The sequence below is a fragment of the Monodelphis domestica genome, chromosome 4 (genome assembly GCF_027887165.1).
Source record: "Monodelphis domestica isolate mMonDom1 chromosome 4, mMonDom1.pri, whole genome shotgun sequence".
Classification (NCBI taxonomy): domain Eukaryota; kingdom Metazoa; phylum Chordata; class Mammalia; order Didelphimorphia; family Didelphidae; genus Monodelphis; species Monodelphis domestica.
In genome coordinates this window covers 90,336,852-90,351,660 of record NC_077230.1, presented here as the reverse complement: position 1 = coordinate 90,351,660, position 14,809 = coordinate 90,336,852, and the positions used below count along the sequence as shown (strand labels likewise).

Sequence of the window (14,809 nt, the reverse complement as noted above, 5' to 3'; positions counted from 1 at the left end):
TCAGACTCAGTTTCCTCAATCTGTAAAAAAAGGTGAGTGGAATAAATAACCCCTGAGGTCACTTCCAGTTCTATATGCACGATACAAATTACTTTGGACATACCACTTAACCTTTTCCAGCCTCAGTTTCTTCATCTGCCAAGTGGGTATGATAATACTTTCCATATATATCTCAAGTGGTTATCATGAGAATTAGATAAGATAGTAGATATTGAAGTCACCATAGAATACTCTATCAATGTAAGCTGATATTATCATTATAATTATTATCATTATTATTAATCTAGTACTCTGATCTACCTCAGCTCCAGGTCAAAATAGCTTCTCTTAGAGATATTTGTATCACCAATTCAACCAGTGGTCAGTAGGCAGGTCCCACAGGATCTCTCCATGTTGCTTTTCCTTTTGTCCTGGGTCCTCAGTACTTAAGTCGGGTCCTCTGGGTTGAGATTTCCTTTCTGACAGATCTTCCTGGCCTTTCCCTGACCCAGTTAGTTCTGAAGTGTGATAAAAGCTTCATGTCTCTGCTTTGAGTGTTTGTTTGGTGGGCTGATTATCCTCATTGCTCTCTCCTCCTCATCAGCTCATCCTGAGTTTCCTGGGTTTTGCAGGCCATTTGTGAGTTCCTCTACAACCCCCTCTTTCTTCTCTCCCCCCCCTTTTTGTTCATCACCAGATGGCTCTCAGTTCAGATCCCATTAGCATGCTAAAACAAAAATCCTCATTAGACCCATGCTCAGCTTTGGGATGTCCCAGCATTCTCTCTTTGATAACATTTGCATAGAACATCTGCAACTCAATCATTCTCCAATCTTTTCATCTCTGCTCAGACTGGCCATACCCTCCAAACCAAAGAGATTCCACAATAGGAAGTATTCACTTAGGATTTTGTCTGAGAGCTTCAGTTCAGGTCTGGGAGTACTTCTTGGGCTTTTATAATATGCCTAACATCAGTGCTAAGTAAATCCAGGGGGTAGGGATGAGTGTGCTCTTTCTTTCTTTCTTTCTTTCTTTCTTTCTTTCTTTCTTTCTTTCTTTCTTTCTTTCTTTCTTTCTTTCTTTCTTTCTTTCTTTCTTTCTTTCTTTCTTTCTTTCTTTCTTTCTTTCTTTCTTTCTTTCTTTCTTTCTTTCTTTCTTTCTTTCTTTCTTTCTTTCTTTCTTTCTTTCTTTCTTTCTTTCTTTCTTTCTTTCTTTCTTTCTTTCTTTCTTTCTTTCTTTCTTTCTTTCTTTCTTTCTTTCTTTCTTTCTTTCTTTCTTTCTTTCTTTCTTTCTTTCTTTCTTTCTTTCTTTCTTTCTTTCTTTCTTTCTTTCTTTCTTTCTTTCTTTCTTTCTTTCTTTCTTTCTTTCTTTCTTTCTTTCTTCCTTTCTTTCTTTCTTTCTTTCTTCCTTTCTTTCTTCCTTTCTTTTTCTTCCTTTCCTTTCCTTTCCTTTCCTTTCCTTCTTCCTTCCTTTCTTTTTCTTCCTTTCCTTTCCTTTCCTTTCCTTTCCTTTCCTTTCCTTTCCTTTCCTTTCCTTTCCTTTCCTTTCCTTTCCTTTCCTTTCCTTTCCTTTCCTTTCCTTTCCTTTCCTTTCCTTTCCTTTCCTTTCCTTTCCTTTCCTTTCCTTTCCTTTCCTTTCCTTTCCTTTCCTTTCTTTCCTTTCCTTTCCTTTCCCTCTTCCCCTTCCCCCTCTCTCATTCTCTTTCTTTTTCTTGCCTAGAGAGATAGGGTCTACTACAAAGCAGATGACCTTAGTTCCTCTACTACTGAGGAAGGGGATGGAGTCTCAATCTTGTGAGATTCTGGAGAGGAGACAACTAGCTGCCTTGAATAGTGTGACCACTGGCTGTAACCTAGTGTAGATATCATGAGGTCTTTGCCAGCTTTGGCATTTTCTGATTCTAAAATTGACTTCTCTTTCATCACTCCTGGGAAGCTCTTTGCACACACATCCTGCACTTTTAATTCTTAAAGTATTTCTCTTCAACTAATTGGTCCCTTTAATCTTGAGACTCTAGCAGGTCAAGGGGGTCATAGGCTCTAAGGCTAAAGCTATGCTCTCCTTCTACTTATTTACCTTTCCATTTCTTGCATCCTTCTCTCCATCCCTCTCTCCCAAAAGACTGGAGCCAGATTTACCCCCCTTTCCCCCCCCCCCCCAGATGGCAGTTCCCTGCACAACAGGCTGGCTCTGGAACATCAGTTGGGTGTTAAAGCCTACACAACTCCCTTTCCAACATGTCAGTAACAGAACAGGATTTAGGCTCAGTTGCAAGAGCATAGGAGAATGTACCATGCTGGTCTAGTTATCCCTGGAAGACTTCACCAAACTTACTCTTGGAGGAGTTTCCACAAAATGTATACACACAAAACTGCCCTTGTTTAATTTCTTCTTTTCTTCCGGAAGTTTCATGCCTTATAATTTTTCAGTAGTCCATAGGAGATGAGGGTGAGTGGACACTGAAAGGAACTCTGGGTAGCAAGAAGGGAGCAGGCAACACTCTAACAACATACCGTAAGGCTGTGGTGAAGAACATAAGTTCTTTTGCATTTCAGGACTTCAGGGAAGGCATTTTTGAGAAAGAAGCCACTTTTGAGGCCAAAGAGGTCAGGCAAGCAGAGAGAGTCCAGCGTATATCAGCTACTTCTGGGTTTCTCAGACTTCTTTAAACCTATTGCCTTCTCTAATGCTTCCATGGTCTCTGAATCTCCCATTATTCTCCCCCAAAAGCCAATTGCCTTTCTTCTTGTGATTAGAATTGACTGACATTTCAGGATGAAGAATCTAAAAAGAAGCTGGACCAGCTTATTCCTGTAGCCAGTAGTTTTCTGCTACATTCCAACAACTGTAAGTCTACAATTCTGGTATTCATGACAACTCACTCCCACTCCTAGATCGATTCTCGTACCTTGCCTGGAGGTCTCAATAACTAATTTGAGAAACATCTCATATTACTTGAGGATACTCCTATGCCACGCTCTGAAATACACCTGCACACATGCACACCAAGACATATATGTGAGGGTTTATATATTTTATATGGATATATTTGATAACTAAGAAATAAAACATCTGGGGATAATTTTCATGAGTAGGAATGAATATAGAGGCTCCAGAACATAGGCTATTTGTATTGAAATCAGTCCAACTTGTGTGAAGGAGGACTAAGGGTATGCTCCCTCTTAGATCCAAGGATGGGTATAGGGTATACATGGAATTGTGTTCCTATCTTATTTCCAGATTCTTGTCCTGAACTACAGGTCTCTAGTCTGATTAGGGGCAGCTAGGTGAGCTTTGTGCCTGTACTCTGGAAGATCTGCATTCAAATCTGGCCTTAGATGCTTACTAGCCATGCGACCTGGATGTTATTTAACCTTTGCCTCAGTTTTCTCATCTGTAAAATGGGGATAAAATAGCACCTAATTCCCTGGGTTGTTTTGAACATCAGATGAGATAAGAATTGCAAATTGCTTAGCACAGTACCTGGTACATTGTAAGTGCTATGGAAATGTTAACTTTGATACCCCTGTTATGCTGTTGTCAGACCCCTCTGTCCACACTGTCCACTTGCCTACTTTGTTGTCAATTGCCTACTCTTTGCCCCTTCTTGTATTTATTGCTTGTACCATTCAGTTTAAAATGAACCTTGGATCCTGGATGAGGTTTGAGCCTTTAGCTGAGATACATGGAGACTGTCTTTCTCTCCCATAGAAAGACTGCCCAGTTGCATACTGATTTTTAGATTCTTGTCTCATTGTATGCATACCTCACATAGCCAAGACCTCATTGCTCTTTTTAAGATGTTCTTTAGCAGTTCTTTGTCTAACTTAGGTCTGTGGGCTTAGACTCTGGGACCAAACATTGATCAATCAGTCTGATCTGACCTAACCTGGACTCTAACAATATTTCTGTGTCTTTTCAGGTGAGTTAGATTAGTTTGATTCTCTGGCAGAAAACACAAGTCTTGTAAAATGTAATTTTTGTGATTTTGTAATTGTGAAATGCAAACAGATTTCATTTGCAAATGGCCATACTCAAAGCATAAGTCTCATACAGTCAAATAAGCAATTAGCTTTTTAAAAAGAACTATAGCTAAAATACAATGGAGAAATTTACTATTCTTCCCAACTGAGTACATTTGCCAGCTTTTAGCATGTAACCATGACATCCATATTGAAATTCCGTTTAGAAGATTCCAATTATAAAGCTTTTTTAGGAGCTGAGTCACATTTTGGAACCCCACTTATTGGTTGGAATTTTCCATTTCCATTCTAAGAAATCATAGGATTTGGTGATTACCTAGATTTAGAGCTAGAAGGGACCTTAAAGGTCATCTAGTACAACTCCTTCAAAGATTTTATAGATGAAGAAACTGAGGTTCAGAAATGTTAAGTGACTTGTTGCAAGTCTTCCCTGCATGAAATATTAACTTAAATGTATTAGTCTTAGAGTCAGTTCTCAGCTAAAGTGAGGAGTCTTGATGTAGTGATATTTGAGGGATGTCACAAGTTCCTGACTACCTTAAGATTATTTCTTATGGTTTTGCCATATCACTTTCATGCTTTCCTACTTTGCCTGAAATATCATTAAAGTTATTCTTCTGATTTAGAAAATAAAACCTTGAATATCAATTCTTGAATGTATACCTGTGATCATAGAAAGAGGAACAGCCCTTGGGGGTCTCCATTACTCTTTACTTATGAGTTGTCATTAATTTTTCAGAAAGCTAGTTATTACCTTGGAAGACACAAAGAGTCTGCTTTAAGTCCTTTACCTGCAAAGGACATGTGTCATTTGATTGGGCTGGGTTATGGCAGTGATGGAGCTCCAAGTAACAAGGAGCATCATGGGCTGACATTCTAAGAGAACAGGCCTAGAGTTGGAGAAAGATCCAGTTGTATGTACTAGGGATGGGGAAATTGGTTTCCAAAGAACATAGCAGCTAAGGAATGTGACTTTCTACCACCTTCTTCAGTTCTATCCATTGTCTCTTTTCATTTTGGTCTAATTTCCCAACATTCCTGCTCTACCCTCAACCTTTTATGAAACAAAAGTGAACATATGACTTTTATTCTAAAAAATTTAGTACAAAAAAGTTAAAGAAAGGGAGAGAGAAAGAAAGAAAAAGAAAGAAAGAAAGATAGAAAGAAAGACACATAAATAGATCCCTAGATTGATAGTGAGGTGGATTTCCCCTAATTCCAGAGAAATTCATCTATAGTGTCAACATCTGAAAATAAGGAAAGAAACATCCAGAGGACAGGTACTAGGAACCGATTTGCCCACTAAGCTCCTGGGTCTATCTTGTACTACCATAAGAAAATGATTAATAAGTATGAAAATGAATAGATCCCAAGTCATTCTTTAACCCTGCAACTTCCTTATTGGTCCCATATTCTGTATTTGGGGGGGGGCAAGTGGGAGGCCACAGCTGTGAGGAAGAGGGAAATACTTTAGGGAAACAGGCAAATTAAAACAGTGATTTAAAAAATTTGTGGACCTGTGATTTAAATTTTTTTCACAGTGGAAATGGTAGCATTTGACTGGTGTTTCTTCTTCTAGGGCCATTCTGCCACTCCTACCAATCTCAAACTCTTTTTGTCTCTTCTCTCCCTTTACTCTTTTCTCTTTCCCCTTCTTGCCTTTTTTCTCCTCTCTCTTCTTCTCCTCTGACATTTTTATTCTCTTTCTATCCTTCATGCTAAGAAAGAGAAATTACAGGAAGCAAATGGGAAGGGAATTTAGAGGGCCAGAAGAATTGGGGTACAGGAGAGAAAAATGTCTGAAGGACATGGTGGGCCATTTTCTACTAGAAAGATGAGATAATGATGAGACTTTGCAGAACTCTTTTAAAGTAGATTTCCCCCATAAAATAGAATGGGATGAGAAATTGGAAAAGGGAAAGGAATATAGTGTTGCTAGGAGCCTGGGAGATCACTGTGGCATAAAAGGTCTATGAAAGATAGGCTTCACTGCCTGTATCACTTTTCCCCATGGCCAACTCTTGGGCAGCTAGGTGGTACAATGGATAGAGGGCTGATCCAGGAGTCAGGAAGACCCAAGTTCAATTGTGTGAACCCAGGCATATCACTTAATCCTGTTTGCCTTAGTTTCCCCATGTGTAAAATGAGCTGAAGAAATAACCAACTACTCTAGGATCTTTGCCAAGAAGACCCCAAATAATGTCACAAAGAGTCAAACATGGCTGAAATGACTCAACAACAAAATGGCCAGTTCTACCAGTTCCTCAAAAGGGTAATTAAAAAGAGTTTTCCAGATCACAAAAAGTTGAAACAGCTAGGTAGCTCAATGCATGGTGTCCTGGACTTGGAACCAAGAAGGCCTGAACTCAAATCCTACCTTGGAGAGTTACTATATATGTGATGTTGGCCAAGCCACTTACTTCACCCTTTGTTTCCTCACCTGTAAAATCAGGACAATAATAATACCTTCATCACGGGGTTGTAGTGAGGATCAAATGGTGTGACATTTATAAAGTGCTTTGAAAACATTAAACCACTATGTAAATTCTACAGATGTTGCCATTACTACAATTAGGATGCTTTGTATGGAGCTACAGCTAAGAAAGCATTTTCCCCCTTTGGCAATGATAATCCATTAAGCCTGGGTCCAGACTAGGGAGAAGGTTCCTTTTTGCTCAAACTCAATGGAATTCTTTGGTGCAGTAGAAAGTAAGTGCCTTGAGGGCAGGGGCTGATTTTCATTTTGTCTTCTTATTCTTGACACTGAGTACAGTGCCTTATCAAGGAAGGCTCTTCTTAAATCCTTGTTAATCGCCACCCCCCACCCCCACTCTCATGCTCAAAAGGAGATAGAAAAAATAGCTTTTTTTTTAACATTAAAAAATAAAATAAAACATTCTAAAAAAAGTTTATTGGACAGATTGAATTGGGTTACATAGGCTAATCTCTCCAGATCTCATCTTCCTTTGGGTTTATCCATAGTCTTCTCTCCCCTTCTCCTCCCTAAATATGGATAATGGAGAGCCCATTGTGTAAAAAAGCTTCCAGAAAGAGCATTGATTCCTGAAGAAGCATTTGGGCAATGACACTGAGGGACCCATTTGTGTTCTGTTATTGATTAATTAATCAATCTGTCCTGATTCAGTCTTCCTAGTTAACACTCCTTTCTAGATGACCATGACCTACTTTTTTCTCAAGGAGGTAGCTAGATGACTTAATGGATAGAGTATTGGGCCTGGGGTCAGATTCAGCCTCAGACACTTATTAGCTGTGTGACCCTGGGCTAGTCACTTAATCTCTGAGTGACTTAATCCACTGGAGAAGGAAATGACAAACCACTCCAGTATCTTTGCCAAGAAAATCCCATGGGCAGTGTGGTCCACAGGGCCATGGAGAGTCATACAAGACGGAACAACAACAACAACAATAACAACAACAATACCTATTTTTTCTACTTTCCCAAGTTAAGAGACTTCCTGAAATTGGACTATTCTTTAGCTAACTACTTGGATACTTTGGAATAATAATGTTTAGAACCTTGAGAAAGGTTTATTGATGACTGTTAAACTTATATTTAATTTTACAAAAAGGATAATGAAGGGGCAGCTGGGTGGCTCAGTGGATTGAGAGTCAGGTGTAGAGATGGGAGGTCCTGGGTTCAAATTTGGCCTCAAACACTTCCTAGCTGGGTGACCCTGGGCAAGTCATTTAATACCCATTGTTTAGCCCTTACTGCTCTTCTGCCTTGCAACCAATACACAGTATTAATTCTAAGATGTAAAGTAAGGGTTTAAAAAAAAGGATAATGGAAAAATAGATGTATCAGAACACTTCTGTGAGACTGTAGGTGCTCACAGAAGGAAGGAATGTGTCTAATCTTTAAAATCTATATTTCCTCCCACACGGAGTAGAATTCTCTACCCAGAGAAAGCACTTGATAAATTTGTGTTGGATTGCAAAATAAAAACAGAAGGAGAGGAGGATAAGTACATTATAGCATAGTAGAAAAGATGCTAGAGTAAGAGACCAAGGACCTGGGCTTGAACCCTGTCTCTGCCACTTACTATATGGCTTTGGGAAAGTTGTTTTTCCCCTTAGGAAACTCAATTTCCTCAACTGTAAGATGAGGGATTTGGACTAGACGGTCTCTGTTACAGTCTATAGCTTAAGAGCCTGTGACTGATCAGTAAGTTTCTAGCAGTCTAATAATGCCTGCTCTGTTGAAGAAAGAGTAATGTGCAGCCAAGGAGTATCCTAGACCATGTGATTTATCTGTGTTCAAGTGTTGGAATATTAGAGAAATTGCAAGAAATATTCATGAAGAGCTTCTCTTAAATGCTTTTTTTAGGGATGTTGTTTCTCTGTGTATTTCCACCAAGGACTACATCTAAGAGGCAAATCTCTCTCTCAGACCTTCACCTCTCTCTTTTCTTTGCCTTCTTCCTGAAGTGGGAGACAACACTTAGCCATTAAAGATCACCCAGCTCCCCACTCTGACTTCATCTGAGTGTCCTGGCTCAGGGCCGTAGAGGATGCTGAATACAAGTAGCTGACTGATTTATGAAAGAAGAGAGAAATGGAATAATTCTGGAACTTCATTCCAATATCCTCTCTGTTCCTCCCCACTTCTGCCATCACCTCCTACTAGCCACCACTGGATCTTCAAGTCCTCCCTGCTTCCCCAGCTCACAGTGCTCAAGGACATGGATCCAGGGGACTCATAGCATGAAGCAACTAGTTGGTGCAGTGAAAAAAGTATTGGGCCTAGAGTCAAGAAGATCAGAGTTCAAATTTGACCTCAGCTACTTACTTACCTATATAACCCTGGGTAAGTCTCTTAACATTTGCCTCAATTTCCTCAATTGTAAAATGGGGATAACAAATTCAGATCTTCCTCAGTGAACGTTATTAGATGATGGACACAAAAGATATGCTGCAGATCCTTTCCCAGTACCCTTCACAAATTGGAAAATGCCCTCGTTGCCTGAGATCCCTGAGCTGTGGTCATCACTGCTTGGAAAACTATCAAGAATTTGAAGGAGAAAATGCATGGAGAGCACCAGGTGGACTTTGAAGCACCATCTAAATGCCAGCTGGTATGATGAGATCATAAAGGTGTTTCTACAGTTAGCTTTGGCCCATGGCACCTCCACCATAGTTCTGCCAAAGCATTTCTATTTGAATTTGATACCTCACCTTAGGGGATCTTCACTAGTACAGACCAGGGGGAGGTTGATTATTGATCTTTCAGGGAAAATTCAGGATTAATCTTCTTAGAATGGATAAGAGCTGAGCTGGGAACGTGGATCCTTGGGTTTTTCTAGTCCTAATCCTGCCACTAACTAGTTGTGGGAGTTTGGAGCAAGTTACTTGAATGTTCTTGGTATTATCACCTCCTCACCCATGAAATGAGGATGCTAGAAAAGATGATCTGCAGAGCTCTTCCTTCCTCTGATAGCCTATGCTTCTGTGTCCCCTGGGATCCCCTGTGGATCCTCTTCCTGAGCCTCAGCTTAGTGCTCACACGCTCTTCTAGTGATCTAAATTGCATGGTATGGTGGATAGAATATAGGACTTGAAGTCAGAAAGCTTGGGTGACCTTGGGTAAAACCCTTTATTTCTTAGGAGTATTTGCAAGTAGAAAATAAAAGGTGTTGCACTAGATCACCTCTAAGTTACCTTCCAGCTTTAAATTGACAATCCTATGACTTCATGAGAAAAGCAGACATGTGGAGGAGCTCACTTGGTCCTTGAGAACACTTACTGGAAGATATGTTCCAAGCTAGTCTCACTTACCTGGGAGGAAGGATGAAGAATGACTGAGGCCTAGGGTTTTCCCAAGCCAAATTTCAACCAGCAGCCATTTCCCGAGTTCAAGGCTCTGTCTCTGAGTCAGAGACTTTGGTGGGAAGATGCAGAGCCAGCTTGGGGAGTTAGGTGGGGCAAAAGACCTTTGAAACTGGGGACCAATAGGCTGTGTCCATACATGGCAAATATTCCAAGCAAGATTTCATTTTTAGGACCTGTCTAGGTGAAATGGCTAAACATGGAGAATGAGGCAGAGAGGAATTATCTGGGTAGAGATTCTAAGAAGAGGAACCCTGATCCTTCTCCTTAGTCAAAGATGCTTCAGTACTATTCTGCTTGAAGGCAGGGGACTGGCTAATTGAAGCACCAAGGTCTAGGACCCCAGGGTCAGGGAGCGTTTTCTACTCTGGAGTGAATGATGTCTTTAGAAAGGAAGTCAGCATTTCTAATTTCATTGGTACAGACTGCTGTCCATGAGGAGAGTCTCCCTATCAATAGAGATGTGAAATTGTGCTTCCAAATTGCATCTTAGAGAATTGCCGGAAGGGTTTGGTGATTTCCCCAGGATCACAGAACCAATAAATTCCAGAGGCAGAACCTGAACTTAGTTTGAGGCAGACAGCAGTTGTAAAAAATCACTTAGCACAATGCCAGGTCCGTAGGAGGTGCCCTATACCTGCTAGCTATCATCATCATCATCATCACCATCATTATCCGTCCTCACTCTGAGGCTGACCCTCTATCCACTCTGCTAGTCTGCCCCTAGAGTGATATCAGGGCTATTTACTTTCTAATCGCCACATGATTTAGACAACATGTCTGTGTTGCTAAGAGGGGCTTAGGCAAAAATCCTAATTAATTGATAACAAACTACCAGGCCAAATTGAGAGTCCCAAATGTAGAGAAGGAACATGAAGTATGGACACAGCCTGTTCTCCCAGCCTTGGGGGAGGGGGGGAGGCCAGTGCACCAGGCCAGGCAGCACCAGCGCCAGATGGTACTTGAGGCCTTAGAGCTTCACCAACAACAAATGCCACCAACATGCAGCGGAAATGCCATTTCTACACCCATCCCTGACCACGCTGGGTGGGCAAGGGTGGGACGTACGCGCAACCATCACAAAGGAGGGAGACCACAACATTCAGACAGTTGGATTAATCCCTCTGCCCAGCTTGGGGGGGGGTCAAGAAATAGTCAGGGCCATAAGTGCCCATCCTTTCTCTCCCCACGAAAGACCTTACAACACATGCTTACTTGGCTTAAGACCTGACACAGCTACCTACCCGGGTCGTTGCCAAGATTGACACATCCTCTCCAAACTGCTTCACATACTCTGTCCTCGTTGCCTCTGCCCTGGGGGACTGAGTCCCAGGATTCCAAACAGGTCCCCTCGGGAGAAAGGTCATATCACCATAGAAAGCACCGTGGATAATATTCCCACCATCCAGCTGTACCCTGGCCATCCTCCAAATCACTCTCTTGGGCTGGCATTCACGTCAGTATGAACATAAGGAATCAGCAGTCAAAAAAGACGCAGAAAAACTACCCCAAGACTTCCCATCCTTTTGGAAAGCAGAGCAGCCAAGAACCCCAAGATGGAGCCTTTGAGAAGGGGGTGGGGAGGGAGGGATGTCGAGACTCACTCCTTATTAACACCACTCAACCCCACGCCTCTCTTGATGTGTTTGGGGGACTGACCAAGCAACCCCAATCCTCCATCCCCAATGCCACTGTAGCCCCCAGATCTGCCATACTTCATCCAGCTCTGTTTCCAGTTGTTCCTTCTCTCTCCCCGCCCCTTCCTTATGAGTTTATATTCCTTCTGAGAAATATTCCCCAGTGAGAGGCTTCTTGGGGGAGGGGGTCTCTCCAAGGGGCAGGTAGTCAAAATGATTTGGGAGTGGGGGTGGGAGCTAAGAAACCGTCCTACCTTGTCACTGTCGACAGTGTTCTGAGAGGTTCTTGAAGCGATGGAGATGGTATCTGGCTGACTGCTCCCATCCCCCTGGCTGTCAATGTCATCTACTCCATCCCTGTAGGGGGAGAACAAGGGGGAAGGGTGGAGGGAGAGGGAATGACCATGGGCTTAAGAAGCACACAACAGTTTCCATCTGGGAATGGGAGAGCACTTTCAGGCAGGGATTTGGTTCAAATCACCCAGCTGGAAGAAGGTTCACTCAGTGATTTTCAGTGATGTCACCACTGACCTGGACCAAAGCCCATGATTGCCATGTTGGTGGCTACAAACAGGGTGCCCCTTCCCCCCTGTGATTCTCTAGGCCAGTCTGGAAGAGACAGCAGGAAGACTTATTTAGAGTCCAGCCTCCGGCCAAATGATAGTATCCCTACTAGCAACCCTAGATAGAAGGCTATTCAGGAAGGTTTTCTGTGTGCTGTACCCAGGCTGGGGGTGGGGTAGGCAAGTGGACCATAAATAATATGGAGCTTTGGAAAGAAGCAAATGAGCTGAAAACATCAGGGTTGCTACTGGGAACTGCTTGACCTTTTCTTGATTTGTACTCCTTCACATTGGTGGGACGGTGGCAGTATAGCATGTTTTGTTGTTGTTTGGTCATGTCCAACTCTTGTAACTCTATTTGTTATCTTGTCAGAGATACTGGAATAGTTTGTCATTTTCTTCTCCAGCTCATTTTACAGATAAGGAAACTGAGGCAAATGTGGTTAAGTGACTTTCCCAGGGTCACTAGCTATCAAATGTCAGAGGCTAGATTTGACTCAGGAAGGTGAGTCTTCCTGACTTTCGCCTGGGCATTCTCTCCACAGCACTACTTAGCTGGTCCCAAAACATGTTGTAGGGAAAAGAAAACTAAGTTGGGGGACAGGAGATGTGTATTCTAGTCCCAACTGTGCCACTAAAAATACCAAGTCACTTCTCTCTGGCCCTTGATTTCTTTTCATTAAAAATCAATTCCTTAAAATCAAAGGGGTTGGGCTAAATAATCTCTAAGATCCCTTCCAACTCTAAACAGAGGACTAGATGAATTCTTCAGAAAGGATTTATCCTTGTTATGTCCTTAATAATGGAGACTCAGCTTCTGGCTGACAAGGAGTCACACCTTTCCCTCACCTTTGGTACTCTCAGGGAAAGGATGGTACACTGAAAAAAGCTTTAACCTATAAAAAGAAGCTGATAATATAGCCTCTACCTCCTAGGATTACTGTGAGAATAAAATCAGATAATATTTGTTAAGTCCTTTGTAAACCTAAGCATTATATAAAATGAGCTATTATTATTAAAAAGAAAAGAAAAGAAAAAAGCTTTAAGACTCAGGTTCAAATCTGGAAACTGTTTCTTGTGTGACCTTGGGCAAGTCATTTTGTGACTCTAGGCCTCAGTTTCCTCATCTGTAAAAATGGAGTTTTCTAGATTAAATGAAATGATCTGTGTTCCTATGCTTAATCAATAATTCTGGGTTCATTAACACAGCAGATCACGTTACAATCTCCAGGATCAAAGTGCTAATGGTTATCCTCCATAAGTCTTTGGATAGCCATTTAAGACAAAGGGGATGTTCCTGTTTCTATAAACTCCGAATAGGCAGCTAAGTGACACAGTGGATAACAGTCTTGGAGTTAGGAAGACCTGAGTTCAAATTGGCCTCAGGTACTTAATACTGTAGGACTCCGGGTGAATCACTTAATCCTGTTTGCCTCAGTTTCCTTATCTATAAAATGAGCTGGAGAAGGAAATGGCAAACTACTCCAGTATCTGTAACCAAGAAAATGCCAGATGGGTTCTTGAACAGTTGAACACAACTTAAATGGCTGAATAAAAACAAGATGAAGTATCTGGCAGGACTGGATATTGGGTACTCCTGGATTTTAGTTCTACTCTTCCAGGCAGTTTTGCATCTCCCACTTCTCCAAGTTGGGGACATTCTGAGCTGTTTTTTACTGGAGCAGTTTGGTAGAGGGAAGATCATCAAACATGCTCTTATAAAATTCCCCCCATCCCCTTAGTCCTAGGGCTATGCCCCAGTCTTGCACTGAGTCCATAGCCAGGACCATATCAGCCCCACCACTGGCATGACCCTTCATAGGGCCAACAGAAACTTAGTTTTTTCCATAGCTTCAGCCACAGGAAGATGAGATGGGAAATGTAATGAGAACAATGGACCAGAATGGCCCCATTCTAGTTCTCTATTTTTTGGCGAAATAAACAATCGGCTGAATGTTTGTGTTTGGGAGAAGAGATGGGAATCCCCACTCAGTGGGGACTTTTGTGTACAATGTTGGAGAGTTATCCCAGAGAACAACATTTCTTGCTATGCAGATATCTATAAGAACTACCTACCTGGTCCTCTGTGTGGGGAAAGTAAAGTCCTCAATAATAATAATGATGAAAACCACAGGATTTCACATGCAAATAGAGCTTTGTCGATTTACAACACTTAACCCAGAGCATTTGGGGAGAAAGGGTGGTAAAAAGGAAGAATCTTGGAACTGGAGAGAGGAACTTTGCTGGGGACTTTCCTGTGTGACTTTGGGTAAGTAATTTAACTTTTCTGGTCTTCTGGTTTTTCATCTATAGAATAAGGGGGTTGCTAGGAGAGTTGTAAGATCTTTTCCAGCCCTAGATCTATGATTCTATGACTTCTGAACTCCCAGCCAGCTTCAAATCTATGCTGCTGAGATCTTGGATCTCATGGAATAATGTACCAGATTTGGTATCAGAGGGCTAGAGGTCAAAATCCCAGCTCTCTTGCTCACCAGCTATGTGACTTCAGGCAAATCATTTTTATTTCTTTTGATCTTAGTTTTCTCATTGGTAAAATGAGAGGGTTGGATGAGATGACTCCCTGTAGTTACGAATTTTTTATCCAGGATTTCTTCTGACCCCTCGGATAAAACCTTATAAAACAGACAACGCAAACATTATTACTTCTATTCTTCTGGTGAGGAAACCAAAAATGAAGACTCCAATCTACTCATCCAAGGTCACATAGCTAAATTCGTGACAGTCATTATTTAAATTCAGAACTTTTTTCTATTCTTATGTGAGTTTAGGCTTCCAGTAA

General features: G+C 41.5%; 1 protein-coding gene across 9 annotated transcripts in view; it reads right to left on the bottom strand.

The window, feature by feature from the left end:
• The window catches only part of KALRN (kalirin RhoGEF kinase), a 1,009,634-nt gene that overhangs the window by 294,195 nt on the left and 700,630 nt on the right, over positions 1 to 14,809 (bottom strand). For 7 of the 9 annotated variants that reach the window (XM_056793564.1, XM_056793558.1, XM_056793562.1 and 4 more), the window contains 2 exons: positions 11,701 to 11,803; positions 11,054 to 11,254 (listed from right to left, as the gene is read on the bottom strand). In XM_056793564.1, coding sequence (XP_056649542.1) covers positions 11,054 to 11,254; positions 11,701 to 11,803 — 304 coding nt within the window. The remainder of the gene's footprint in view (positions 1 to 11,053; positions 11,255 to 11,700; positions 11,804 to 14,809) is intronic. The other 2 variants (XM_056793560.1, XM_056793559.1) reach the window with 1 other exon arrangement.